The 27,226-nt window shown below is 59.5% G+C and overlaps 5 protein-coding genes across 5 annotated transcripts; 3 read left to right on the top strand and 2 right to left on the bottom strand.

Annotated features, from left to right (window-relative positions):
- The first annotated feature begins 614 nt into the window (after window positions 1–614).
- ZBTB32 (zinc finger and BTB domain containing 32) lies at window positions 615–2,588 on the top strand. Its single transcript, XM_043993878.1, is given in 5 exon segments — window positions 615–1,034; window positions 1,318–1,478; window positions 1,827–2,130; window positions 2,132–2,186; window positions 2,311–2,588. Coding segments are annotated over 5 exon segments (1,218 nt in total).
- Window positions 2,589–3,869: 1,281 nt separating this feature from the next.
- Window positions 3,870–19,961, top strand: KMT2B (lysine methyltransferase 2B). Its single transcript, XM_043996771.1, is given in 43 exon segments — window positions 3,870–3,920; window positions 3,922–4,260; window positions 5,372–5,447; window positions 5,583–6,465; window positions 6,467–7,445; window positions 7,642–7,755; window positions 7,867–8,017; window positions 8,126–8,405; window positions 8,714–8,769; window positions 9,110–9,201; window positions 9,203–9,386; window positions 9,714–9,808; window positions 10,283–10,381; window positions 10,735–10,848; window positions 11,016–11,162; window positions 11,264–11,359; window positions 11,490–11,607; window positions 11,835–11,948; window positions 12,159–12,343; window positions 12,423–12,512; window positions 12,598–12,702; window positions 12,820–12,893; window positions 13,008–13,126; window positions 13,234–13,325; window positions 13,454–13,591; window positions 13,870–14,028; window positions 14,363–14,483; window positions 14,578–14,656; window positions 14,752–14,912; window positions 15,841–15,932; window positions 15,934–16,069; window positions 16,160–16,785; window positions 16,787–17,151; window positions 17,153–17,443; window positions 17,553–17,642; window positions 17,728–17,837; window positions 18,071–18,208; window positions 18,300–18,374; window positions 18,489–18,666; window positions 18,760–18,867; window positions 18,981–19,064; window positions 19,164–19,293; window positions 19,394–19,961. Coding segments are annotated over 43 exon segments (8,010 nt in total). The 3' UTR covers window positions 19,670–19,961.
- A 148-nt stretch (window positions 19,962–20,109) lies between these two features.
- IGFLR1 (IGF like family receptor 1) lies at window positions 20,110–22,468 on the bottom strand. The gene is made up of 6 exons (XM_043996772.1): window positions 22,298–22,468; window positions 21,535–21,705; window positions 21,225–21,427; window positions 20,997–21,132; window positions 20,753–20,911; window positions 20,110–20,670 (listed from the first exon to the last, which is right to left on the bottom strand). The coding sequence occupies exons 2-6, from the start codon at window positions 21,689–21,691 to the stop codon at window positions 20,345–20,347; spliced, it is 981 nt and encodes a 326-aa protein (XP_043852707.1). The 5' UTR covers window positions 21,692–21,705; window positions 22,298–22,468; the 3' UTR covers window positions 20,110–20,344.
- Window positions 22,469–22,622: 154 nt separating this feature from the next.
- Window positions 22,623–25,083, bottom strand: U2AF1L4 (U2 small nuclear RNA auxiliary factor 1 like 4). Its single transcript, XM_043996773.1, has 8 exons — window positions 24,892–25,083; window positions 24,278–24,365; window positions 24,034–24,100; window positions 23,765–23,814; window positions 23,575–23,673; window positions 23,211–23,344; window positions 22,991–23,086; window positions 22,623–22,891 (listed from the first exon to the last, which is right to left on the bottom strand). The coding sequence occupies exons 1-8, from the start codon at window positions 24,933–24,935 to the stop codon at window positions 22,801–22,803; spliced, it is 669 nt and encodes a 222-aa protein (XP_043852708.1). The 5' UTR covers window positions 24,936–25,083; the 3' UTR covers window positions 22,623–22,800.
- Window positions 25,084–25,200: 117 nt separating this feature from the next.
- PSENEN (presenilin enhancer, gamma-secretase subunit) lies at window positions 25,201–26,338 on the top strand. The gene is given in 5 exon segments (XM_043996774.1): window positions 25,201–25,288; window positions 25,425–25,481; window positions 25,484–25,567; window positions 25,725–25,829; window positions 25,960–26,338. Coding segments are annotated over 5 exon segments (474 nt in total). The 3' UTR covers window positions 26,100–26,338.
- Window positions 26,339–27,226: the final 888 nt, after the last annotated feature.

The following is a 27,226-nucleotide window of genomic DNA, read 5'->3' as shown; positions in this document are numbered from 1 at the left end:
CTGATGGAGGAGCTCCTAGCTCCCTCAAAGTTTTAACTAGTGTTTGGTATCACTGGAATCCCCCCACCCTCCCACCCTGCTGTTCTTTGAGACCTTCTAAAATCTTCTATTCCTTTCTCAGTCTGGACACACAGAAGGCCTTTATTCTTTTTTTTTTTTTAATTTTTTTTTAGTGAGGCAATGGGGGTTAAGTGACTTGCCCCAGGTAACACAGCTAGTAAGTATTAAGTGTCTGAGGCCGGATTTGAACTCAGGTACTCCTGACTCCAGGGCCGGTGCTCTATCCACTGCACCACCTAGCTGCCCCTGGACTTTAGTCTACTGAGAGAACTCAAGGGCTGGAGAAAGAATCCTGTTATGGTGTCTTTCATACCAGAAGTCCTTCACTTAGACCTAGCTTCCATTACCCATCACACCTCATACTGTAGTTTCAACTCTTCCTCTCTTGGTAGGTCAAGTTATTCATAGCCTAGGGCTAGTGGCTCTGTTCAACAATTCCCTTATTTGATCTTTCTTCTTCTACAGGCTGGAGCCATGCTGTTCCTCCCTTAAATGGGCCACACTTTGCTGCCTTTCCCCAGGAGTCTCTGAGTCCATTCCTTGGACAGGGTGCAATGCCCTTGCCTTCTATGCCTTCTGTGCAGTTGCGCAGCCCCCATGGTGTTGATGAATTAGTATAACTAGCAGCCAGTCTGAGGCCAGCACTCTGTGATGCTGTGATCAGTGTGGGGATAGAGGAGTTCCCAGCCCACAGCCTGGTGCTGGCCCGCCTGAGCCAGCAGCTGGGTAGGAGAGGCCAATGGACATTAATTGAGGGGATCAGCCCTCCCATCTTTGCCCACCTTTTGCACTTTGCTTATGGTGAGACCCTGGAGGTGAGGCCTGGGGAGCTGGGTCCTCTCTGGGAGGCAGCCTAGGCCTTAGGAGTAGAGACCCTCGAAGTAGAATGCAGGAGGGTTCTTGGAGAAGAGGTTGAAAAGGGATATCAGGAACTGAAGCAACATCAGGAAAAGCCAGAGGAGCCAACTGGAGAGGCAAGAGGAGGGAAGGACGGATGAAAGAAATTAGAACTACACAAGGCCCTTGATGATTGGCAAAGGTCAAGGGCATCTACTCAGAAAGTGGGAGAAAAGCAGCAGAACCGGAAGGTGCTGCAGCCCAAAGATCTAGGAGAATCTACTGCAGAATGCAGTGGGGAAAAGCAGCAGGAGGAAGAGACCCTAGTGGCCTTGACAGAAACCCCTCACCAAAGGTTAAGTAAGAGTTTGGGGACTTCCAAAGGATGTCTGAGGGGGCCCTTTATCCCCACCCCCCCAGCCAGTCTCACTGCAAGGCAGCGCCAGCACTAGGCTCTGGTGCCAGGAGGCCCAGACTATCCTAGGGGGTGTCCTGCTGCTGTCCCCAAGGTATGGATCCCCCTTCTCCCATAGCACCCCCATCCCTGAAGCCTGGAGGGAAATGTGGTCTCAGGAACAGAGGTGAGTTTGGGCAGGTGGAGCAAGAGGGAGGCTCTGGGGATGGGACTGTGATGTGGGGAGGGGAGGGGTGAGCTGTCTTTTGATTTGTACCACAGATTTTCTGAGATGGGGGCAGGGCAGGAAACGACCACCAGCGTAAAGCCCCTCTGGGGAAGCCAGGTTGACCTGGGGCCTGGCCAAAGAGCAGGGTACTAAAGAGGCTTTGGTTCTCCTTCCTTCACCCCTCAGGAGCCTAGCACCTGCGAGTACCCCAGCTGCTCTGTGGGGCCAGAGCCCAGACACTTGGGGATTCCACCCATCTCCCATTCCCCAGCACAGGCTTGGCATCTCTTTATTATCCATCTGCAGGCCAAGTGCCCTAGGTGGGTATGTGGAAGAGCTTCTGCCTTGGGCAGTGCCCTGTGCCCCCACTCTGTTCCCCGTAGGATCCCTCCAAGTGAGGCCTGCTCAGCCCAGTTCTCATGAGAAGAGAGTCTCTGACCAGAAGGCAGTGCAGGTGAGAGTAGGAGTCAGGGAGGGCTTCCCTGGGCTGGGCCAGGTGCCTGCGGGCCCCCACCCCCACCTCACCCCCAGGGGCCTCGTGCCTAGCCTGCACCTTGGCAGGAGGCCCCCCTTGGGCTTCAGGGCCCCGGGCCTACCCCTGTCCGGCCTGTGGGAAGAGGTTCTCCCTCAAGCATCAGATGGAGACTCACTACAGAGTGCACACAGGTACTTGGAGGTCCTGCCCGAGCCCGTGCTTGTCCCCTCTCCACTGGGGGGGGGTTCGGAGGTCTCCCCTAGGGCCAGCCTGCTGGGAGCCCCTCCTTCACCCGCCCTTCTCCACCTTCCCTAGGGGAGAAGCCTTTCTCCTGCCGCCTCTGCCCCCAGCGTTCTCGGGACTTCTCTGCCATAGCCAAGCACCTCAGGACACACGGGGCAGCCCCTTACCGCTGCCCCCTGTGCCAGGCTGGCTGCCCCAGCGTGGCCGCTATGCAGGACCACATTCGGAGTCATCCACCGGGACAGCTGCCGCCTGGATGGAGCATCCGATCCACTTTCCTCTATTCCTCCTCTCCTTGTACCACCTCCTCCTCTTCCTCCCCTTCTCCATCTCCTTCTCCGGCCACCTGAGCACAGCATCTTGCAGCTTCTTTGGTCACGGCCCACGGCAAATGGGGCCCCTGAGCCCCGGGGCTGGCCGCCGGGGCGGGGTGGGGGCTCCCTCGGCAGGGACTGCGCCTCTTGGCGGTCCTAGCTCGACCAACAAGCGAAGCAAGGCCGGGCAGAGGGGTGCGGGCGGGCGGGTGCCCCCTGTGTGTACGACCACAATAAAGCTGGCGGAGCCTCGGCTCTCCTCCTCCTCCTCTGAAAACCGTGTCCAACTCTTTTGTCCCATCCGAACACCTCCGGGCCGGCCCGGAAGCGGGGGAGATTTTCCGTCGCGCCCCTCCGGCCCTTCGGTAGCTTTCCTGGGAGATGAGGGGTTCGGGCTCACCGCCCACAGCTTTGCTGGAGACACTGGACGTGGCGAGGGGGTGGACACGCCACTTGTCCCGTGGCTGCCCGGCGCCGCCTTGGTCCAGAGGGCTCGGCACGACCGGAAGACCCGCCGGTTCCGGGGGGAGCCCGCGCCCCTTTGGCAATGCATTGCTCAGTTGGAGAAATGGGGCCTTCGCACGGAGACGGCCGCACAGACCCCGGGCCCCAGTGCGTAGTGATCGGATGCCCTTTCCCGATTCTTCCCTCCACAGAACCGAGGCCGCTCTCCCTTCAGGCGCCTTATTGCTCCGCCCTTCTTTTCTTCCCTCTGGGCCACATTGCCCCCTGGGAGCTGTAGTCCGTGCTGCTAAGCTTGCGCCGGAGAGAACAATGGCGTTGGTGGGAAGGACCACATTTACCGGCGGCCTCCAAGCGCCCCGTCGGCTTACCTCGCGCCCTTAAGTGCTCTGCTCGGGAGCACGTAGTCGGCCACTCTCCGCCCCCAGCTCCTTTCCGAGACTAACGGAAGCGGTGAGGTGGAGGGACTACATTTCCCGGCGACCCCCGCGTTGGGCTTTTGCTCCTCCCTGAGACTCTAGGCCTCTGTCTTCTAGGCGGAGAGTAGGAAGGGCTGGGCGGCGCGTCAGCCTCCAGCTCCCGTGGTACCCCGCGGTGGTGGTGGTGGTGGTGGAGGTGGTGGTACTGCTGGTGGTGCTGCTGGAGGAGGAGGAGGAGGTGGAGGTGGAGGTGGAGGTGGTGGTGCAGGTGGTGGCGGGGCTGGGCTGGGCGCGCCGCTTCCCGCCGGCCGGGTCGGGGCGCTGTGGCGCTTATTATTGTCGTGCGCCGCGGGCCGCCCCGCCCCCTCCCCTCCCCCCGGCCCTGCGCCCGGGCCGCCCCTCCCCCCGCCTCCCCGGCCCCTCTCACGGTGCCAAGATGGCGGCGGCGGCGGGCGGCGGCGGTTGCCCGGGGCCTGGCTCGGCGCGGGGGCCGCTTCCCGGGCCGGCCACGGGGCCCCGGCGGGGGCGGGGGCCGCTGCGGGCGGGGCGGCGGCGGGGAGCGGGCCCGGGTGGCCCTGCGGCGAGGCGGCGGCGGCGCGGCCGGGGCCGGGGGAGCGGAACCCGGCGAGGACACGGCCCTGCGCCGCCTGCTCGGCCTCCGCCGGGGCCTGCGCCGGCTCCGCCGTTTGTGGAAGGGTCTGCACACTCGCCGGGGCCGGGGCCGGGGCCGGGGCCGGGCCCGGGCTGGCCTGCAGGAGGAGTCCCGACAGGGCCAGGGGCAGGAGGAGGAGGAGGAGAGCAGTGACGAGGAGAACGAGGAGGAGGAGGTGAGCAGGCTGGGGGCAGAGGGGCCGGCAGCGCCCCATTGGGAGAAAAGGAACCTTCCCCCCATCCTGAGAGCTTGGGGTGGGCACGGGGGGCCAGAGTGGGGGGCAGCCCTCCCCTGCCCCGCCTGGGGAGAGTGGGCCCAGCCAGTAGGATGGGGGGGCGGGGGGACTCGCCGGCCCCTTCTGGGGCTGGAGCAAAGTGTAGCGCAAAGTCCGGCTGGTCGCCCCTGACGAGCCCGGTGGAGTTTCGGGGGGTGGGGGTGGGATGCAGGCAGTAGGATAGAATGTGTTGGGATGCCCAACCTATGGTAGCTGGTAGAAGCAGCGTGGCTGTGGTGGGTGGAACCTCAGGCTGAGAAGACCCCAGGATCCTCATCTCTTGTCCACCTTCGGCCTGCCATGTGACCTTGGCCAAACTCTTCATAGTACCTCAGTTTCCCAGCTTTCTAATTTGGGGTGGAGAGGAAGGCATAAAGAAGACTCCTCCCCGGGAATTGGAGATGTAAAGTGACAACCAGGAAGTACGGTGTCTTGAAGGCTTGGCTAGGTTTAGATCCCACCCCCTCCCCCTCCCTCCATCCTCTTCTGGGCCTGGGGCTGCTGCTTGGCCTGAGGGGTTTCCGAAGCTTTTAGTTGATTGTAATGTTTAGCCTGAGGGGCTGCAGAGCATTATTGTTCTTCTGTTCTGGGCCCCAACCTGATGGAGGATTGAGGGAAACTGAGCCTGTGCTGGTTGGGACGGGATCTTTTCTTGCCATTGAGGGTCGTGAGTGCTTGGTGTCTGCTTTAAGAGCTTCTCTGGGCCAAAGAGCCACTTGCAGGCAAATGCCAGGACAGGCTCCTGCGGTTAGATGGGCTTGTTCGAACAAGTTCTGTGGGCCTCCACCCCTTTCTGATGTGGGGGGAGCGGGAGCGGGAGGGGGAGGAGGGGAGATCTCGAATTGAGGAGTGGGAGAATTAGAGCCTTCCCCAGAGACTGCTTTGTTTTCCCCAATTTCTACTAGTCAGAGTCTACTGAAGATGGGAATGGGGTACAGCCTGATTGGTGGGTCATTTAGAGGAGGGTTCGTTGGCACTGACTACTCCCTTCACTCCTGGTCCCCTCCATCAGGAGGAGTTTCTGGGTTTCCCCTCAGATGAAGATGTGGCCCCCAGTTCCCTGCGCTCTGCGCTTCGGTCCCAGCAAGGTGAGTGAGGGGCACAGACTCTTTCCTAACCCTTTAGAAAACTCTGTAACCTGTCCTAGATACCTTTCTGCTCCTGCTCCCTCATCCATTGGCCGCACCCGCATCCATCTCCATACACAACCACTCTCCCCACAGGTGGAACCCCCAGAGGCCGGGGCCGAAAACACAGGACAACCCCCCCTCCACCTCCGCGCCCAGCTGAAGCAGTCCTCCCCCCCCAGAAGGCCCTGTCCCGGAGACGGGGTGAGACTGGCAAAGAGCGGATGGTGCAGGTACTGGCTGAGCTGCTTCAGCGGGCCCAGGCTCCCCCAACCCCCCGGGGCCGTGGCTCTGAATCTCCCACCCCTCGCCGGCCTCGAGGCAGACCACCGGGCTCTTGTAAGAAGAAGAAGAAGCTGCCAGCAGTGATAGCTGCGACATCGGCTCCTAAGCCAGCACTTCCTATAGTCCCAGGAAATCGACGAGCCGGGGCCTGGAGATGTCGAGAGGCCCTTGGCCCTGGCTCTGGGAGCCACAAAAGAGGGGGATCTGGCCGAGGGGGCCGAGGAGGTAGGGGCCGTGGCCGGGGAAGGCTCCCTCTCCTACTCAAGTTCGTGTCTAAGGCCAAAAAGATGAAGATGGGACAGTTGACCTTGGGGCCTGAGCCAGGACGGGGTCGAGGCCGTCGAAGGGGGGGACGTCGGGGGGCCCCTCCAGGTAGAGTTGGGTCTAGCCGAGGAGGGGGGCAACATCAGAAGTGGCAGCAGGAAGAAGAAGAAGAAGAAAAAAAACATGAAGAAGAGAAAAAGGTGACCAAGGAAGAGGAAGAAAACCCACCTTCACCACCACCTCCTCCGCCTCCCCCACCTTCACCTCCCCCTCCCCCACCTCCCCCTCCTCCACCCCCTCCAGCCCCTGAGGAAGAGGGAGATGCACCACCTCCTGTGGCCACAGCTACTCGATCCCGAAAAAGAGGCCGGCCCCCCCTGACCCCTACCCAGAGAGCTGAACGGGAGTTGGCCCGAGCAGGGCCAGAGGGTGGTTCCCCCCCCTACCCCTGTCCCCCCTGCAGGGCCTCCTGAAGACAGTCCCACAGCTCCCCCCAAGGGGACCACTTTCCTGAAAAACATCCGCCAGTTTATCATGCCTGTGGTGAGCGCCCGTTCTTCCCGTCTCATCAAGACTCCTCGACGGTTCATAGATGAAGAACCCCCCCGACCCCCAAGGACTGAGGCTTCACCCCCTCCCCGGCCACCTGTGGAAGTCTCTCCACCAGCCCCCCAGGAACCAGCTCCAGCTCCATCCCTTACCCCTACCCCCACCCCCACCCCTACCCCTACCCCTACCCCTACCCCTACTCCTACCCCTTCTCCACCTCCCCGCTCACCAACACCCCCACCAGTCCCTCTTCCTGAAAAGAGACGCTCTATTCTGAGGGAGCCCACATTCCGATGGACTTCCCTGAGTTTGGAGCTAGCTCCCCCTCCCCCTCCAGCTCCTCCACCAGCCCCACCCCCGGCACCCACGACCCCATCACGGAGGCCCCTTCTGCTTCGAGCTCCCCAGTTCACTCCCAGTGAAGCCCACCTGAAGATCTATGAATCTGTGTTGACCACACCTCTATCCGGCGCCCCTGATCCCCCTGAGCCAGAGCCTCCCCCAGCTGATGAACCTATTTTGGAGCCTGAGGCCCGGACGGGTGGCCGAACCAATCACCTCAGCTTGCCCTGCTTCACCCCTTCAGCAACCACACCCACAAAGGCTGAGGGACCACAAGGTTCCCTGGTCCCCAGCAGTGGGCAGCCGCAGCTACAGCCGCAGCAGCCTTCACCACCGCAGCCACTGCAGCAGCCACCCCCTCCCCCTGATGAGCAGAGTCTCTGTGCCCGGGGGACAATTTCACTTCCACTCTCTGGAGTAGAAGAGAAGATGTTCAGTCTTCTCAAGAAGGCAAAAGTGCAGCTGTTCAAGATCGATCAGCAACAGCACCAGCAGAAGGTGGCGCCCCCACCAGCTCCGGTGAGGGCAATGTCTTTCCTATTCCCTTCCCGCCCGGGTCCACCTCTTCTCTTGTCTCAGATTCCATTTTTAACCCTACTTCAGGGTTTCGAGTCTTTTCTGCATCTGGTCTTTAGGTCCGTCCTCCCCATCCACTGTTGCCCTGTCCCTGTTTTTCCTCACTTTCCAGCCCCTAACCCTGTCTCTTTCCCCCCAGTCAAGCCCTGGAGTGAAGGGGGAAGAGACTGTGAGGACCATCAAGCAGAGCCCTGACAGAGGGACTGTCAAGTCAGAGGATGAGTTTCTGGAAGCCAAGAAGGAGAGGCCTCCGGTGCGTGTTGACAGAGGAACTGACTCCCAATGGAAGAGGGAAAGCCCCCTACTTTGTCAGGGGATCAAGAGAAGGCCAGAGAGTAACCATCACGTCTCCTTGCTCTTCTAGGGTCCTGAGTCACCAGTACAGGGCCCTCGAATCAAACATGTTTGTCGTCATGCCGCTGTGGCATTGGGCCAGGCCCGAGCCATGGTGCCTGAGGATGTCCCCCGCCTCAGCGCCCTGCCCCTTCGGGAGCGGCATGATCTTGCAGCCGATGGTGAGGGTGCTGGGGCCCAGGTGTTTGGGAGGGAGTGCGGAGGAGAAAAGAAAAACCTGAGGCTGGGGAACAGACTCCCCGGGCCTGATCCCGCTTCCTACCAAACAGATACATCGTCAGCATCAGAGACCGAAGGGATCCCATCCCGGTCCCGAAGGGGAAAGGTGGAGCCAGCGGGCCTGGCTGGGAGCTCGGGCTCCACAGGGACTGGGGGGACCCTGCCCCATGCCCCGAGACGGTCTCTGCCCTCCCACCAAGGCAAGAAGATGCGGATGGCACGATGTGGGCGCTGCCGAGGCTGCCTGCGGCTGCAAGACTGCGGCTCCTGTGTCAATTGCCTGGACAAACCCAAGTTTGGAGGCCCAAACACCAAAAAACAGTGCTGTGTGTGAGTTCCTCTAGGGCTACTGGTGTGCTCCTTGTGGGTTATCCTGGGTCCCTCCCAGTGCTGCTTGTGTGTGGACACCCTCCACCCCCATTGAACATTTTGTGACTCACCTGAGGTCCCTCGGTCCCTCCCCCTGACCATCCAGCCCTAGTCCTGTGGGCCAATGGGGACCAGAATTCAGATCTGTGTTATTTGTTATTTTGATCATTATTCAGAACAGCAAAGTTAGCATCCCATGAGGTTGCCCCTCCCCTTCCCCACCAGATCTCTAGTCCCCTTCCCCAGTGATGGGCCCCTCCCCTTCCCAGGTACCGGAAGTGTGATAAGATTGAGGCCCGCAAGATGGAGCGCCTGGCTAAGAAAGGTAATGTCATCCCACTAGAAAGGCTTTGCCCGCACCCCTACATCCCACCCCCAATGCCCCCAAACCCCTAACACACTTCTAGACAGAGGTGTGACCAGGGAGCTAGGGGAGGAGGCCACATGATTCTTTTCCTTCTCTCCACCCCGTGCCAGCTCCATTTCCTCTCCATCTTTCCTGTTTCGTTCAGTTAAACCTGTCTTTTTCTCCTTCCCACATTCCTTCCCTTCCCCGCTTCCCACGTATTCCCTTCTATTTCATTTCTGCCTTCTTCTCTGTGTATCCCCCCATACTCGTGCTTCTTACCCTCCACACCATTTCCCCCTCCCCCCTGTCCTCACAGGCCGCACAATGGTGAAGACACTGTTACCCTGGGATTCAGATGAATCCCTGGAAGCCTCTCCTGGGCCTCCTGGCCCACGTCGGGGGTCAGGAGGTGGGGGGGCCCAGGGAGGAGGCAGTGGCCCCGCCTGGGTCTGAAGAGCAGGATCCCCTCCTGCAGCGCAAGTCAGCCCGGCGCTGTGTCAAACAGCGGCCTTCCTATGACATTTTTGAAGACTCGGATGACTCAGACCCAGGTGTCCCTCCAGCTTCCCGGCGCCGTGCCCCTCGAGAAAATGGTGAGGGCCAGTTACCTCTGTCCATACTAGTTTCACTTAACTTCCTGACCTATAATGGGGGGAACTTTTTCCGGGCTCCTAAGGGGAAGAGACTTCTCATTTAGTTCCCTTACCTAATTCTGGGGCCTCTTGGGTCATAGACAATGCCAGACCTCAGGGCAAGTCTCAGTTGCGTTCAAGTAAACATTCGCTGACGTTAACTGGGAGTAAATAGCACAAGATACAAGACAACGAGGTTTTGCCAGTTATCCGGGGAGGGCTTGAGATTTTAGGGGAGAGGAAGAGGCTGGGTGAGGGGCAGAAGATCTCACTCCTTCCCTCACCTAGAGTTGCCCCTGCTGGAGCCTGAGGAGCAGAGCCGGCCCAGGAAGGCCACTTTGCAGCCTGTGGTGCAGCTCAAGGCTCGGAGGCGCCTAGAAAAGGTCAGCCCCATCTCCTGTCATGCCCTGGGAATGAACAAGGCTTTGCTTGCAAAGGAAGGGGAAGGGGCTGGAGCAGGGAGTGAAGCAGCACAGCCCCTCGCCTCCAAAAGCGTCATGTGTAGTTGGGGCCGTGATCATGGCACAGCACCGGTGATGTGCCCACACAAACAAGAGATTGGGGTGAAGGAAGACTGTTGTCGAATGAGCAAACGAACAAATGAGTAAGGGTGAAGTGAGCTGGGCTCTGCAGAAAGTGTCAAAGTTGGGCAAGAGGGGGGAGGGGATCAGGGGGCATCAAAACCACTGGGGGGGGCAGGTAGCACAGTGGCCTCACTTGGAGTCTGACCTGAGAATTCCCTTAGGGAAGCAGTGGAGCTTAGATTGGGAAAGTAAGGTGCAGCCAGGACCCCCTCCCCCCACCCTGGCTGTCCTTGCCTCGCCTCCAGGCCCATCTCCCTCCCACCCCCTTCCCAGGACACTTCTGCCCCTGGACCCTTTGCCTCCTTCCCTAATGGCTGGACTGGAAAGCAAAAGTCTCCTGATGGTATCCATCGAGTCCGTGTGGACTTCAAGGTAGAGCAAGAACTGTGGTCTTGGTGAGGGCACAAGAAGTGGGCGTCTGATCGGGCTCGGGGAGGGGGGGGGGGGCGCTGTGTACAGGGCTTGGCGGTCAGACTCTAGGAGAGATGGAGGGCCAGGAAGTTCTGGCTTTCTGTCTCTACTCTGTCAAATCATGTTGGAATGAGAAACCCAAGGTGGAGCCAGGGGTAGTGTTGTGAGCAAACTTTGAGGGAGAAGGGTAAGAGGCACAAGGAGCTGGGATGGGAGAGCTCCTGAGAGGGAAATGCAGCGTCACTTGATGTTGAAGAGGGATGGTGGAGGAAAGGTGTCTGTCTCTGATTGCAATCACCCCTTCCTCCTTCCAGGAGGACTGTGACCTCGAGAATGTGTGGCTGATGGGTGGTCTGAGCGTGCTCACTTCGGTGCCTGGGGGCCCTCCCCTCGTGTGTCTGCTGTGTGCCAGCAAAGGCTTACATGAGGTCTGAGATCACCCCGTCCCCTCTGACAGCCACTGTGCCCTCCCAGTTGTGCCCTTGCTTATTTATGTCTTTTGCTGCCCCTTCCTTGGTCCCCCAGTAGCCCCTCTTTCTAAGCATATCCTTTGCTTCCTTGGCAGCAACAGTAAAATACCCTTTTCTCTCCCCAGCTGGTGTTTTGCCAGGTGTGCTGTGACCCTTTCCACCCATTCTGCTTGGAGGAGGCAGAGCGGCCACTGCCCCAGCACCACGACACCTGGTGCTGCCGCCGATGCAAGTTCTGCCATGTTTGTGGGCGTAAGGGTCGTAGCACTAAGGTGCGAGCATTGGGCTGGGCGGGGGGGGGGGGAATAAACTTGGGGGAGCAACAGCCAGATCTGAGAATCGTGACTTTTCCTCTCATCCCAAACTGTGATAGCACCTCTTGGAGTGTGAGCGCTGCCGCCATGCCTACCACCCTGCCTGCTTAGGGCCCAGCTACCCAACGCGTGCCACCCGTAAAAGGCGCCACTGGGTGAGATCTCTTGGTCCAGTCATCCCTGTGCCTTGGCCTCATCTGCTGCTCCCCTACTTTTCGACCAACCTACAACTTTGTGTCTCTTCCTGACTTCCCTTATGCTCTCCATCCACACTTCTTCTCACAGATCTGCTCAGCCTGCGTTCGGTGCAAAAGCTGTGGAGCGGCCCCAGGAAAGAACTGGGACAGCGAGTGGTCCGGAGATTGTAGTCTTTGCCCTGGCTGTACCCAGCTCTATGAGAAAGGTAGAGAGCCTCTGGAGGTGGGCTCCGGGCAGTCTCTGTTGTAGCTGCAGCTGGATGTTTTGAGGAGAGGAGTAGAGTGGGTAGAAGGACCCACGGGAGAAGGAGGGCTGTGGCCTGGGTGCTAGGTCCAGACCTTGGGGGATGGGTGGAGATGAAGGATTCAACAGGAAGACCCAGAGCTTGTGGAAAGAGAGGGTCCCTTCTGAACCCCGCATCTCTTCCCACAGGAAACTTTTGCCCAATTTGTACACGCTGCTATGAGGATAATGACTATGAGAGCAAGATGATGCAGTGTGCACAGTGTGACCATTGGGTGCATGCCAAGTGCGAGGGCCTCTCAGGTGGGTGGGGGGACCACCCTGGACCCCAGCCCTGCTCTCTCTGATGGTCCCCAGTCCCCTTCCCCTTCAGGGTGAGTGGACTATGTATCCCATGAGCTCCCTGGGCACAACTTCCCCCAGCCTCCAGTGTTTTACTCTTGAGGGCTGCTGGGAGCTGTAGTCTCTGAACTTTGCCCTAACCCTTTCATCTTCATTCCTGCCCATTTTCAGATGAGGGCTATGAGATTTTGTCTGGGCTGCCAGACTCGGTGCTATATACGTGTGGGCCCTGTGCTGGCACAGCCCCCCCTCGATGGAGAGAGGCCTTGGATGGGGCCCTTCGGGGGGGGCTGCACCAGGTACTCCAAGGGTTACTGAGTGCCAAGGTGACTGGACCGCTGCTGCAGTGCACCCAGGTATGGGGGAGGGCCTTCTTCGGGGGAGGGAAGAAGACCCCCGGAGAGAGGTGCTCACTCCCCCTACCTACCATTGCAGTGTGGGCAGGATGGGGAGCAGTTGCACCGAGGACCCTGTGACCTCCGAGCTGTAAGCCAGCTCTTCGAAGATGGACAGTACAGCTCTGTGGTATGGGTGTGGGGGGTCCAGGGAGTTGGGGTGGTTGAGGATTAAAGGAAGGACCTTCCCTAACAACCACCCACTCCCCTTATAGCACAGCTTCATGGAGGATGTAGTCGGTATCCTGATGAGACACATGGAGGAAGGAGATGCCCCTGAGCGCCGGGCTGTCGGGCAGGCCAAAGGGCTCTTATTGAAGGTGAGAAGGAGCTTAGAGAAATGGCCATCCGGGGAAAGGTCTGCCATTTCCCTTCGGTTCCAGCTGCCTTACTGAAGCCCTCTCTTCTCTCTCTTCTGCCGTGTCTCCTTTCCCTAGCTACTAGAGTCTGCCTTCAGCTGGTTTGATGCCCACGATCCCAAGTACTGGAGACGGAGTACCCGGCTGCCCAAGTGAGCAAGGCTTTGAGGCCGGGGTAGAGGAGAGGGAAACCTGGCAGGAGAATCGTCCCTCTGGCCTTAGGGCAGCCACGTTCCCTCAGTGACTGTCTTCCCTCTTTTCTGCAGTGGAGTCCTGCCCAACGCAGTTCTGCCCCCATCTGCGGATCACATCTATGCTCAGTGGAGGCAACAAGACTCTGAGACCCCCGTATCTGGCCACCCCCCTGGTGGAGGTGCCATTCCAGGTAGGGGGGGCTCCCCGGGTTCTTGAGGTGGTGGTAGTTTAGTGGCTACACCGTGCAGGGTTGAGGAGGCCCGGGCCACAGTCCTGAAAGCATTTTTCACCGTCTAGCCACCCAGGCCAAGGAGCTAGCTTTGGATCCCCACATAGAGGACCCGCGCCAGTGTGCCCTCTGCCTCAAGTTTGGGGATGCCGACTCCAAGGTAAGAGGTTGGCTTGGGAGTGGTCATTGCTCAGTTGCTAATCTCTGCCCACCTTGAACTCCTCCCTTTTTGTCCTCTCATACTTTCTGACCCTCTTGCCCTGGGATCGTCTCCCCTCTCCCCACCAGGAGGCCGGAAGGCTCTTATACATTGGACAGAACGAGTGGACACACGTCAATTGTGCCATTTGGTCGGCAGAAGTATTTGAGGAGAATGATGGCTCTCTCAAGAACGTTCACGCAGCTGTGGCCCGGGGCCGCCAGATGGTGAGGGGCCAGGGACCTCACCACCAGCTCTGGGCGAGCCATTGGGTGTTTGGGAGCCCGTCTCCTTGTCTGGAACGTGGAAAGCCCATCGAGCAGTCCTATGTGCTGGGGTTATTGTCAGATTTAAAACGAAAATCGCTGATTGGCCATGCACGTCTCAGAATGCTCTATGACTTCTCTCTTGGGCTTCAGGAGGGCTTGTGGGGAAAGGGGATTGGGGTTTGACTAGTTCCCTTCAGTGCTGTGAGTTGTCCCTGATCCCCAGTCTCCCCTCTCAGAGGTGTGAACTGTGCCTGAAGCCTGGAGCTACTGTGGGCTGCTGCTTGTCCTCTTGCCTCAGCAATTTCCACTTCATGTGTGCCCGAGCCAGCTGCTGTATCTTCCAGGATGACAAGAAGGTTTTTTGCCAAAAACACACGGACCTCCTGGATGGCAAGGTGGGACTGTGGCCTTCAGGGTAGGGGCAGATCCTCTCTGTGCCACTTGTTTGTCCTCTCCATCCTTACCTGACCTCGCACAATCCTCTTGAAGTCACACCCCTTCCTTACATCATATAGATACTAGTGTCTTATAATTGCTACTTGTCAAGGCTGTGTTGTTACACACACACACACACACACACACACACACACACACACACACACACACCCCTTCAAAAAAACAAAAAGCACAGAGTCCCTCAAGCCAACTGCCTTCTCTGTGAAACCTCTGCTTATGGTGCAGTTTGTGGGCCACTCACTTGGCTGACACCCTCCCCTTCCCCACCCCCAGGAGATCGTGACTCCTGATGGCTTTGATGTTCTCCGCCGGGTCTATGTTGATTTTGAGGGCATCAGTTTCAAGCGAAAGTTTTTGACGGGATTAGAGCCAGATGCCATCAATGTGCTTATAGGTGAGGCCCCCGCCCCCCCTCTTTCCTTGCCCATGCTCTTCATGTTCTGAGACTCCCCAGGAGTCACCTTCTTAGTCTTGCTCTTTATTCACAGGCTCTATCCGAATCGATTCCTTGGGGACTCTGTCTGACCTGTCTGACTGCGAGGGAAGACTCTTTCCCGTTGGCTACCAGTGAGAGGCCCTGATATGCCAGGGTTGTGGGAGGAAGGGAGAGAAGCTATGACCCGGGCCCTAAGCTGTTTGGGACTCACCTCTCCTCCTCACAGGTGCTCGCGTCTGTATTGGAGCACAGTGGACGCCCGTCGGCGCTGCTGGTATCGGTGCCGGATCCTAGAGTATCGCCCCCGGGGCCCTCGGGAGGAACCTGACCACGTAGGGGCAGCAGAGGAGAACAGGACCATTGTGCATAGCCCCGTGCCCACTTCAGGTACCCCCTGCCCACTGGCTTGTAGACTCCCTGATTCACTTAGGGAAGTTTGCTGTCCTGTGCTTTGCATCCCGCTCTGTGGTGGCTGTTAGGGTAGAAAGCAGGGCATGGGAAGCCTGGATTTTTTGCCTCTGACAATCTGGTTTTGGAGGCAGGCCTCACAAACATGAGAGAACTCGGTATGGTACATGCTGATGGCCGAGCTGATGGATAGGAGGGAGAGGACCGGGAGAGAGGCTGAGCTGCATCTTGGAGGATGGGGGTAGGACAGAGACAGGGACTGTCCTGAGCAAAGACAACCTGGTGGAAAGGGAAAGGGTGTACTGGGGAGGAGCAGGGAGGGGCCAGCTGGTCACAGGCCCTGAATGCAGATTGAGGCATTTAGCTTGGGTTGAGGGGGTTGATAGGAAGCCAGGAAACGTATTGAGCAGGGAGAGGATGTGACACAGTCGTGCCTTTAGTAGCTTAGAGAGCTCATTCTTTTGGTGTTGTGTGGCAAGCTCTGAGGGGCAGAGGCCCGGCCAGAGGGGGCTGCTAGAAGTGGGACGGATGCGAGCAGGACTCGGAGGCATAGTCAGCAAAGCTCTGAGAGAAGGGGGCAGAGGACGTTGAATTGTGGGGTCCAGGTGATGGGTAGAATGGTGAAGCCACCAGGAAGCCGGTGAGTGAGGAGGAGGAGTCGGGGGGAGGTGTCTGAAGTTCCCATGGAGGTGGAAAGTCTAAAGAATTCCCTTGTAACCCTGAAGAACATTCGAGAAGAAAAGCTGAAGGCCGAGTGTTAAGCCTGAGGGAGTGGGGAGCAAAAGGAGAAGGAAGAAACCCCCAAACCGCCCCTGCAGTAGCAAAGAAATAAATAGATAGCGTGGCTCTCCTACTCCAAGAGGACCCCTTTTCTCTTCCCCTCATGTTGTCGGTCCTGTTGTTTCAGAGCTGCTTGGAGCCGAGTCCCCACAGCTGGGGCCTGAGGCAGTTTCCCTGGGTCCTGAGCGCTACTCCCCTGCCCAGAACACAGGCCCCTTGCCCCCCCCCTCCAGAGCAGAGCGCCACCCCGTCTCCAGTCCCCCGATCTGTCTCAGGGGCTAGAATCAAAGTGCCCAACTACTCACCTTCCCGAAGGCCCCTGGGCGGTGTCTCCTGCTGGCCACTCCCCTCCCCTGGTGAGTATGGGTGGCCGCTGTCAGCGGGGCAGAGCCAAAAGGGGGTTCTGGCTTTAGAGCTTCAGGCCGATACATTGTCTCCCCTCACAGGAAGTCCGTCGTCTCTGTGTCACCACATCCCCACAGTCGGTGATCTGGACTTCCCAGCGCCCCCGAGACGTTCCCGCCGTCCCAGCCCCCTGGCTTCTCGGCTGCCGCCCCGCCGGGCCTCTCCACCTTCCAGGCCCCCTCCTCAGCTCAGGGTGCCCCCTCCTACCTCAGCCCTTGAGGCCCTCATGCCTACCTCAGGGGAGCTGGCTCCCCCTGGTCCAGCCTCCTCCCCACCCCCTCCTCCTGAGGACTTGGGCCCCGACTTTGAGGACATGGAGGTGGTGCCGGGGCTGAGCGCGGCCGACTTGGACTTTGCGGCGAGCCTGCTCGAGTCTGAACCCTTCCAGGAGGAGGAGATTGTGGCCGAGGGGGCTGGGGGGAATAGCCGGGGGGCCCCTGGGGATAGTTCAGAGGAGGAGGCTGGCCCTGCTGCCCACTACATTCACTTCCCCCCAACTGTGGTGCCTGGGCCTGGCCCGCCACCTGGTCCCATACCCGGAACCCCCCGAATCGAACAGCTGGACGGAGTGGATGACGGCACGGACAGTGAAGCTGAGGCCGTCCAGCAGCCCCGGGGCCAGGAAGCCCCCCCTTCGGGGCCGGGGGTGGGGGGGGGTGGGGGGTGGGGGGGGAGGAGGGGATGGGGCAAGACCCCCCGAGGACCTTCCTTCAGAAATTGTGGAGTTTGTACTCAAGAACCTAGGTGGAGCTGGTGAGGGGGGTGCTGGCCCTGGTGAAGACCCCCCCCTCCCACCGCCCTCACTGGCTAATGGCAGCCAGGCCTCCCCAGCCCCGCTCCCCACCCCAGCCGATCCCCCCCGGACGTTTGCCTGGCTTCCTGGGGCTCCTGGGGTTCGAGTGCTGAGCCTCAGTCCTGCCCCGGAACCTCCCAAAACTGCTGCCTCCAAGATCATTCTTGTGAACAAACTGGGGCAGGTGTTTGTGAAAATGGCAGGGGAGAGTGAGCCAGCCCCGCCTCTACCCAAACGGCCCCCCCCCAACCCCTCCTCCCACCCCAGCCTGGGGTCTCACACCCGGGCCCTTGTTGAGCGTGCTGCCTGTGGTGGGGGTGGTGCGCCCCCCACCTCCACCTCCCCCATCACTGACCCTGGTGCTGAGCAGCGGGCCCCCCAGTCCCCCCCGCCCAGCCATTCGAGTCAAGAGGGTGTCAACCTTCGCTGGCCGCGGCCCCTCAGCACCCCCCCCAAACAAGGCCCCCCGGCTGGATGGAGAGGGGGAGTCCCCTGAGAGTACCCCCCAATCAGCAGGGGCCTTGGGCAGTGGGTGAGTGGTGACGGGCAAGTAGGAACTTTGGGAGGTTTTGGGTGGGGAGCAGATGCTTCCGGCCTCCTTGCGGGTTTTCTCTTCAAATCTTTGCATCCCTTTTGACCAGATTGAGCAGAGTACGGATGAAAACCCCCACTGTTCGTGGAGTCTTGGATCTGGATGCTCCTGGGGAACCCAGTGGGGGAGAAAGTCCCACGTGAGTGGCCTGCCCTCCTCCCATTTCCCCAGGACCTCCCCTTCTGCTCCTTCCTGTTCTGACCGGCCGACTCTGCTTTCCGTAGGCCCCTTCCCGACCGGTCCCCATTGCTCCCACTGCCGGACTGTGGCTTCTCCAAGGTCTCTGAAGGCCCCCCAGACCTGCTGCTTGAGCCCCAGTGGCACCACTACTCAGGTAGTGCCTACACTCCTCTCCCCGAGGCTCGCCTGCTCAGACCCAGTTCTTTCGGGAAATGAAAACCCTTGGGGAGTGGCCGGAGGGTCACACGCACGCCGAGGCATCTCTGGGGCAGCCTGGCGAGCGGGAAGGGAAGGGGTGGACGATTGGGAGTCGTGGGCAGGGTGCCAGCAGGAGAGGGACAGGATGTTGGGGGAGACCGATTGGCAGCCCCTCCCTCACGACGGCAGGTGAAGCATCGAGTTCAGAGGATGATCCGCCATCCCCTGAAGACAAGGAGAATCAGGGGCCCCGGCGGGCAGGGCCCCACCTGCGCTTCGAGATCAGCAGTGAAGATGGCTTCAGTGTGGAAGCCGAGAGCCTGGAGGGTGAGGTGGATGGTGCTCGGGCAGGGGAGGGGGGTCAGGGGGAGATCCAGGCAGGGCAGGGACCCAAGAGCTGATCATCCCATCTCTGCAGGGGCGTGGCGAACCTTGATTGAGAAGGTCCAGGAGGCCCGGGGTCATGCCCGGCTCAGGCATCTCTCCTTCAGTGGTGAGCTGGGAGCAGGGCAGGGGAATCCAACAAGTTACTTGCAGGGAGTGGGCAGGAACAGGGCAGGGGGCAGAGGGAGCCTCTTGTGATGCCCCTGGCCCTCCTCTCCCCCAGGGATGAGTGGTGCGCGGCTCTTGGGGATCCACCATGATGCTGTGATCTTCCTGGCTGAGCAGCTGCCAGGGGCCCAGCGCTGCCACCACTACAAGTTCCGATACCACCAGCAGGGGGAGGGGCAGGAAGAGCCTCCCCTGAACCCCCATGGTGCCGCCCGGGCAGAAGTCTACCTCCGGTGAGATGGGGGAGCATCCCTGGTGTTGGGGAGGAATGGGCTGCTCCTGTGGCCCTCTCAGGGGAGTGTGAGATGACTGCCCTTGTCCCTCAGGAAATGCACCTTTGACATGTTCAACTTCCTGGCGTCCCAGCATCGGGTGCTGCCTGAGGGCGCTGCCTGCGATGAGGAGGAGGATGAGGTGCAGCTCAGGTCTACCAGGTATTGTAGGGCAGGAGCAAGGTCTGAGAGGCCAGGTGCCTGGGTCCCAGAAAAGGGGAGGGCTGTGGGGGTCGGGGGGCAGAGCCTCTGGCTAATGCTTTTCCCTGCCCCAGGCGGGCCACCAGTTTGGAGCTGCCCATGGCCATGCGCTTCCGTCATCTTAAGAAGACATCCAAAGAGGCCGTGGGGGTCTACAGGTGAGGGCTGGGGTGGTGGCGGTTTCTGTGGGGAGAAGGGGCATCACCTCTGGGGTGGGGACAGCCCCTGATATTAAGCTGTGCCCCTTCCCCATGCAGATCAGCCATCCATGGCCGAGGCTTGTTTTGCAAACGCAACATCGATGCCGGCGAGATGGTCATCGAGTACTCGGGCATAGTCATTCGCTCGGTGCTCACTGACAAGCGGGAGAAGTACTACGACGGGAAGGTGGGTAAGGGGCTGTGCGGGTCGACGCGACCTCCTTGGGCCCCGGGACAGCGGCTGGCCGGAGGGATCCTCACCCTCGGCTCCCGCCCCTTCTCCCCAGGGCATTGGGTGCTACATGTTCCGCATGGACGACTTTGACGTGGTGGATGCCACCATGCACGGGAATGCTGCGCGTTTCATCAACCACTCATGTGAGCCCAACTGCTTCTCGAGGGTGATCCACGTGGAGGGTCAGAAGCACATCGTCATCTTCGCTCTCCGGCGCATCCTCAGGGGGGAGGAGCTCACCTATGACTATAAGTTCCCTATTGAGGATGCCAGCAACAAGCTGCCCTGCAACTGTGGGGCCAAACGATGTCGAAGATTCCTCAACTGACCCCCTCCCTGCCCCTCTCCTCCCCTCCAAGTCCAAGCTGTTCACCCCTGGCCTGGCCCTGAGGGGGACCCCCCCACATACTTTTCCATCTTATGTCCCCCTCCCCCACCTCAGCACGTGTCCCCAGGGAGCCCTGCCTGCCCTCTTCCAGTTATCACCTGCCTGCAGGGTCCAGGTTGTAGATATATTGTACAAAGGTTTCTAAATCCCTTCTTTTCTATGCACTTTTTTTATTTAAAAGGTGGGGTCCCAGGGGGGACTCCCCCCACAATAAAGTCTGTCAATGTTTGGATCCACAGCCTCTGAATCTGTGTGGGGCTGATGGGACAAGACCCCAAAGTCCCTGCCCTTCTTGGGGTAGAAGTCTGTCATTGTTCCTCCTGTCACACTTCACACGTTAGGAAGCCATCAAAAGCTGTGAGTTCTGAGAAGGCTTTTGAAGGCCCCTGGGACTGCTCAGAGCCAGGCACTTCTAGGTGCCAGAGGACTCTGAGAAATTCCCCTGCCCACTCGGGGCTTCCCTTCGTTCAGCAAACAGCCCCGTGGTTCAAATGACCACATCCCCCCAGTTAGAACTCAGAGCCACACATGCAGAGGCAGCATGCTTTATTCTTCATTATAACTGGAGGCAGGGCTGAGGGGTGTGCAGACTGGGGGGCTGGGGGGCTGGCAGCCTCACTTGAGCTTAGTCAGCACACCCAGGGCATCGCCACGCCCCAGTTGGCCCAGATGGTCAGCCAACTGTCCCAGCTGGGCAGTGGGATCCCGAGCCGTCACTGTCTCCAGCAGGGCACGAAGTGGGGAGCGTGCTGGCCGCAGGGAGTAGGCAAAGGTGGCCCAGGAGGCCGGGAGGCCATAGCGGGCAGCTAAGTGGCGAGTGGTTCCCCAGGCAGAGCCCCCACAGGGCCCAGGTTCAGGGTCCAGCAGGACAACCAGCTCTTCCAACACCTCCAGCTCGTCCAGAAGTCGTGAGAGGGGCTGGTGTGCCAGAGTGGGGGGCACTGAAAGGAAAGGGACTGAGGTAATGAAAGAAGCAAGTCCTGAGCCAGCTGTGCCCCCACCCCGTTTTCCCTAGGGACTCACCAGACCCCTCAGTTAAGGGAAAGAACTTGCAGGTTTCCCCGGCCTCTGCAGCCTTCTCCTTGCTTTCAGACTTCCCCAAGAACATCGACAAGGTAGCTGAAACAAGCAGGCCTCCCGCCAGAAGGGCGGTGATGCCCACCACGTACCAGACTGCGATCCCTACAAAGGCAGCGTCTCATGGAATACAGACCGCTTGGGAGGGGGCTGGGGAGGCAGGGTATCTCTGAAAGGGAGAAGCACTTACACTTGGGAGATCCCTGGGGCTCCTGGGAGCCTTTCCCAGTGGTTGATTCAGGACCTCTGGAGCTTGCTGGAGATAAGGATTCCATGGGCCTTGTTACATTTTCCCGTGGACACCAATTCCTGGGGGGTATGGGTTCCTTCGGTAGTAAAAAAGGGTTATGGGGTTTGGGGAGGTGCTGGCACCTCCTTCCCCCTGGCCCTGGTATGCTCACTCTAGCCAGGGGCTTACCTGAGGACAGAGAGATCGGTAGCGTTTGGCTCGGACTGCTAGGGGCTGAGCTGGGGTCCAAGATGGGGAGAGAGGATGGTGCGGGCAAGGGCTGCATCGCTCAGCCCAGTCCCTGTTACATAGGCCTGGCGAGCACAGAGAATATGGGAAGTCCAGCTGGTCTCCATGGTCGCTGAGCCCACAATGCCGGCTGAACTCGAAATCTGACAGAAGGAGGGAAGGGAGTGCTTGGTGCCCCGCACCTAAGACAAAACCCCAACCCGCCAGTCTGCCCACACCCTCATCCCCAGCCTCCCCCTGCATCCCTCACTTGGGCAATTGGGTGGTCCAAAGCGCTCCAGGCAGCGGCGGCAGCATCCGCGGTGCAGGTCCCAGTACTCCAGATAGTCACAGTACCTGGAGATTTTGATGTTCCCCAAGGCCCACAGCGGGAGCGTGGCCCCCCACAGCAGGAGGTGGGGCCACATGCGGAGGGCGGAGCCTGCGAGCAAGGTGTCTTTAGGTCTCTGCTCCTTCACCACTTCCCCGGGCAAGTTAACTTAGCGCTTCTTGAGAAAACCTCAGCGGAGTTTCCGCACCGCACCGGCAGCGGTCCAAGCCCGAGGGATGAGATTTGTCTCTGATCACCCCATTCCCTACCAGGGACAGACTCACCCAGCGCCACCCAGTGCTCCTCAAAACCCTTATCTTCCCTGTCAAGGACCCATGTGTTCTGTTCTGGGAAGTTGTTGTTTCCTACCATGTTTCACCCCCCACCCCCAGCCCCAGCCCCAACACAGGCTTTTGGATTCCCAGTCCTGTCTCCTTCAAGAACCCAGCAGGGCTCCAAGCCCCTCTCCCCACCCCACCCCCCCACCCCCGCCCCCACCAGAACTCAAGCTCTAGCCTTCCATTCCCTGCCTCCAAGTCGAGGGCAGTCAGCCACACCCAGTCCCCTGTCCCCACCCCTCCCGTCCCAAAACTAGCCTCCGGAAGCTCCTTCCCCATCAGAAATGCAGGCAAATCAATCCGCTTCCCCACCCCCACCCCCCTCTAGCAACCGGAAGCCCCCCACTGCCGCCCCAGCCCGGCACCTGAAGCTGGTCCTGCTGCCTTGTAGAGAGCCCCAGTCCCTCCCTTAACTTCCCTTTCCGGGCAGACTGCGTCACCCACATTTGGGGTGGGGGTGAGGGGTGGCCTGGGCTGGAAGCTTGCTGACTTCTCCGGGCCTCAGTTTCTGTCTCTGTAAAATGAGGGGGTTGAACTAGATCCCTTTCAGCTAGCTCTAAATCTGCAGTGACCCCCCAAACACCCTGAAACCCCACTTCACTTCCTGTCCCTTCTCTCCTCAGTCATCTCGGCCCCTGCCCCCCCCCCCAGCAAGATGCAGGCACCCCACCACTCCAATGGCAAAGAGACTAAAAAGCAGACAAGAAATTTTATTGGGGGAAGGAGGGAGGGGGTTCCTGCCCTTCCCGTGTTCCTTGAAGAGAAATGGAGGGACCCGGAGGCCCCTGGGTCCCCCAAGCCTGAATGTGGCAGAGCAAAGCAGGGGAGAGGAAGACCACAGCAGCATCTGTCCTGGGGAGGGGGGGTCTCAGAAGCGTCCGTGGCGGTGGTCCGGAGAGCGTCTGCGGTTCCTTTCTCGAGGGCGGTGTCCCCCTCCAGGTCTCGTGGGAGATGGTCCCCTGGGGGAAAAGGGTCCAGGGTCGGCAGCAGCCCTTCCCCGCTCACAGTCCTGCCTCCTTCCCACTTGCCCATTAGCTAGGCCCACGCCCTCCCCATACCTTCTTCTCAGGCCACGGCCATACAGCTGCCGGCGGAGGTCCCGGGAGATTGGCCGAAGGTGCATGAAGTTGCAGAAGCCGCCCCTGGTGCACTCGCTGTGGCATCAGATGATGGGCAGGTGGAATCACAACCCAGCCCTGAGCCCAGCCTCACCTTGCCCTGGGGGTCCCCCTTCCCCCCAGCCCACCTCCCCATAGGCAGCCCCTGACCCTCCCGCACCCCATCTCATATTGCCGACAGCAGGACTCTCTGAAGTCGGTGACGGGAGAGAGCTCAGCCTGAACCGCCTGTCCATTGAACCAACGGTTGTTGAGCTCAGTCACAGCGCGCTCGGCATCTTCTTCCCTCCGGAACTGGGGGCACAGGAAGGTGTAGGGAGAGCAGTCAGTAGGGATGCTGAAAGGCTCTGAGGGAGCATGGGGTGGGTGGCACAGGACCCCGGGGAAGGGGAGCCACGTGATTCGTGGGGACGGTTCTGGTCTGGGGAACTTGGAAAGGTCACAGTGAGGGATCCCCGAAAGTGGGCAGCCCGGTGCTGGGGGCCGGGCTTAAAGCTGCCTGTGTGGGAGGGGGCCTCAAGCACCTTGACGTAGACGTTCCCTACTAAGTGGTCCCCCAAGTTATCACAGACATTCATCTCCTCGATCTCCCCATACTTCTCCTGCAGTTCGGTGAACACTTCCTGCATAAGGGAGGATGGGATGGGAGGTCAGGCTCAGCGAGTGGGAGAGGCTGGACCCCCAACATCTCCTCCCCTGTGCAGCTCCCCTCACCTCAAAGAAACTGTCATAATGTTCTTGCACCTCTACATCACTGACGTGACCTGGGGAATTCAGGGATGGAAGGAAGGGTCACGGGACTAAAGCAGACACCTCCCCACATACCTTTCCCCAGTTCTGACGTTGTGTTTCCTGTCCCCGACCCCACAATACAAGGGCTCCCCCATTCCTGAGGTTCCCTTTATCTCCCGCCACTGCCACCCCTGCCCCCTCCAGGGGTGTCCTTAGCCCAAGACGCCCCATTCCCGTGACCCAACCCTCACAGTGGGATCCATCCGCTGTCTGGGCCGTGTTCTGAGGGTTCCGGTACAGGTTAAGCAGCACAATGGTCTGAGGTGAGGGAGATGAGGTGGGAAAGGGGGGGGGGTCAACCTGGGGCCTGCAGGGCAGGCCCTCAAGAAAGCAGAGGCAGCAGCGGGCGTGGGGATGGAGGGGGAGTGTTAACGAAATGGGCAGTGCTGGGAAGGGACAGATGCCGCCTCCCGGGCAATGGGCCAACTGCCTCACCTGACTGAACGTGGGTTTGTTGTGGAGCCGGGAGCACCGGTCCCCGTGCCTGCAAGCCCCAATCTTAAAGTAAAAAGAGCAGTTAACCCTGAAAGAAGTGTGAGAGCGGGGTGAACGGGCTGGCAGGGCCCCCCCTGCCCCTCTCCAAGTGGCCCTGCCAAGTGGAACCTGTCACCTCTCCGCCTAATGGGACCGGACACCCCTCCCCCCAGGACCCCGTCAAGTGGAACTCGTCACCACCACCCCCTCCCCCCGTGGGACCTGCCACACCTCCCCCCAGGATCCTGTCAAGTAGAACTCGTCACCCCTCCCCCAGATCTTGTCACCCCTCTCCCCCAGGTCTTGTCACTCCTCGCCCCCGGTGGAACCTGCCACCCCTCCCCCCCCCAAGTAGAACCTGTCGCTTCTTCCCCAGGACCTGCCAAATGGGACCTGCCACCCCTCGCCCACCAAGTGAGACCTGTCACTCCCTCCCCAAGACCCTGCCAAGTGGGACCTGACTGTCATCCATTCTCACAAGGCCCAAATGCGATCCCTGCCGTCCCTCCCCTGAGGACTCCGGTGGCTGGGTCCCCAGCAAGACCGCCCCTCCTACCACCACCACCGATTCTCACTTGTCCTTTTCCGTCCCGAAAATCGAAGCTAAATACTCAGCCATTTTCACCCGCTCCCTCCACCTGTCTGCTTCATGCGTCACTTCCGGTGACAAGCCGCTTCCGGGGCTGGCTTTGAGGTGAGGATCCTTGGGAGTTGAAGTCCAGCGGGTAGGGGGAGGTGCCTGCGCGGAAAGGATACCCCAGACCGCCCTTCCCGGCAAGTCGCGGGGCGGGAGAGGTCGAGCCTGTGAGCGAGGCAGAAAGAAGGGGTTTGTCAGAAGGTTGGGGGCTGGAGGTGAGGGAGAAGGCGCTCAAGTTGTCAGGCGCATGCGTGCGGAGGATGGACTACGAGCCCCAGAAGCCACGGCGGCCATAGGCGCAAGCGCATTGAGAAAGGAGGAAGGAGAAGCGGCGGGTGAGTTAGGAGACTTTACCCCCCCCCCACATCCCTCACCCTCTTCTACCCCCTGGTCTGGGTCGAGGGGCGGGGGGGATGAATCCTTTCCGCCCGTCCTTTCTCTGATTTGGACCCCGTTCACTAGCGACAGGAGTGACTTGTACGGACCGGGGTTCCTGTAACAGTAGCGGGGGACGCTTGGAGATCCCGACCGTCTCCTTTGCCCGGGACCCAGGATGAACCTGGAGCGGGTGTCCAATGAGGAGAAGCTGAACCTCTGCCGGAAATACTACCTAGGTGAGGGGGGGGGGGACCTGGGGGAGGGGGCCAGCCCCTCCCCCACGCCCCCACCCCGTGGGTGCTGGGGGCCGGGCCCTTGGGTCCCTCACCGCCCCCCTCCCTCCCCAGGGACTGGCCTTTCTTACTCTGCCCCCTCCTCTTCTTTCCTTAACAGGGGGGTTCGCGCTCCTGCCCTTTCTCTGGCTGGTCAACGTTCTGTGGTTCTTTCGAGAGGCCTTCCTGGCCCCAGCCTACGAGGAGCAGGGACAAATCAAGGGCTGTAAGTCCCCAGAGGCGCGAGGGGAGTGGGGGGCCAGGGGGGAGGGAGGCTGCAGGGGCAGCTGGTAAGTTCCTGGCCAGCCAAGGTGTGATTTTGCCTTCTCTCCTTCCCTCTCTTCGTTCCTATCCAGACGTCTGGCGTTCAGCCCTGGGGCTGGTCTTTTGGCTTGTGGCACTGACCTCCTGGATCACCATCTTCCAGATTAACAGAGCCCGCTGGGGAGCCCTGGGCGACTATCTCTCCTTTACCATCCCTCTGGGAATCCCCTGATCGGCCCCATGGCCAGATCCCCTTCCCACCCTGTCTTATTCCCGGCACTGGGCTAGCATGGCTTCCAAAGATGAAGAAGATCACGCATCCTTCATATCCCCACAGTCTTTTGTCTGCCCACGCTGGCTCCCCGGAACATCCATCTCTGACTAATTTTCCACTTCTTTTCCCACTCCGGGTCGCCTCCACGGAGACTCCCAAATTAAAAAAAAAATTAAAAAAAGGATATTTCATGAGTACTGGTGATCCCTGCTCCCTTTTTTCTGGGAGGGGTGGGATCTCCCTATTTAACAAATGAAGAAACTGAAATTCCTGAAAGATCACACCTTAGATTTATTGAATTTCAAATCTGGGAAGGCCCTCCCTGAGCAAGGATCCTGTCCCTAAGGGGTCCCCCATCATCTCTTTGAAGAGTGCTAGGGAAGGAAGGCTTGTACATTACCATTTAGAGCAAACACATGGTTTTACCCATGGACCACCATGGTTAATTTCCCTCTCCGTGGAGCTGGTACCTCAATAATGTGAGGAAAGAGGATGGTGTCATAGGGAAAAGAGGCCTGGATCTGGGGTCAGGACCTCGAATTCAATTGATCCTCTCCCTGATTTGCTGTGAGTTTGGACCAGTCCCCCCTTTATAGGCTTGAGTTTCCCTTTTTGACACAAGACAGTCACCTACTTCATTGACCCCAGGTATGTCCCCCAGCTCCGATTTTTTATGGTTCTCTAGGGTCTTGTATTTGAAAGTCAAATTTTCCATTTGGTTCAGTTCTTTTCATCACAAATACCCGAAAGATCTCTTTTTCATTGAAGACCCATTTTTTCCTCTGAAAGAGGAAATAGAGAAAATGGACAAATGATTCAGTGAACAAATGGGTCTCATTAGTAGAGGGGACTTCCAGGTGAGTAAACTCTTTAACACTTGGGTAAAGGATATGCAAATGTATAGACAGAGAATATAATCGTTGTTCAGTTGTGTCTGATTTTTTTGTGACCCCGTTTGGAGTTTTCTAGGCAAAGATGCTGGAGCAGTTTGACCATTTCCTTCTCCAGCTCATTTTACAACTGAGGGAACTGAGGCAAACAGGGTGAAGTGACTCGCCCAGAGTCACCCAGCTAATTAGTGTCTG

This window comes from Dromiciops gliroides, chromosome 3, assembly GCF_019393635.1.
Source record: "Dromiciops gliroides isolate mDroGli1 chromosome 3, mDroGli1.pri, whole genome shotgun sequence".
Lineage (NCBI taxonomy): Eukaryota > Metazoa > Chordata > Mammalia > Microbiotheria > Microbiotheriidae > Dromiciops > Dromiciops gliroides.
This window is presented reverse-complemented; position numbering and strand designations above follow the sequence as displayed.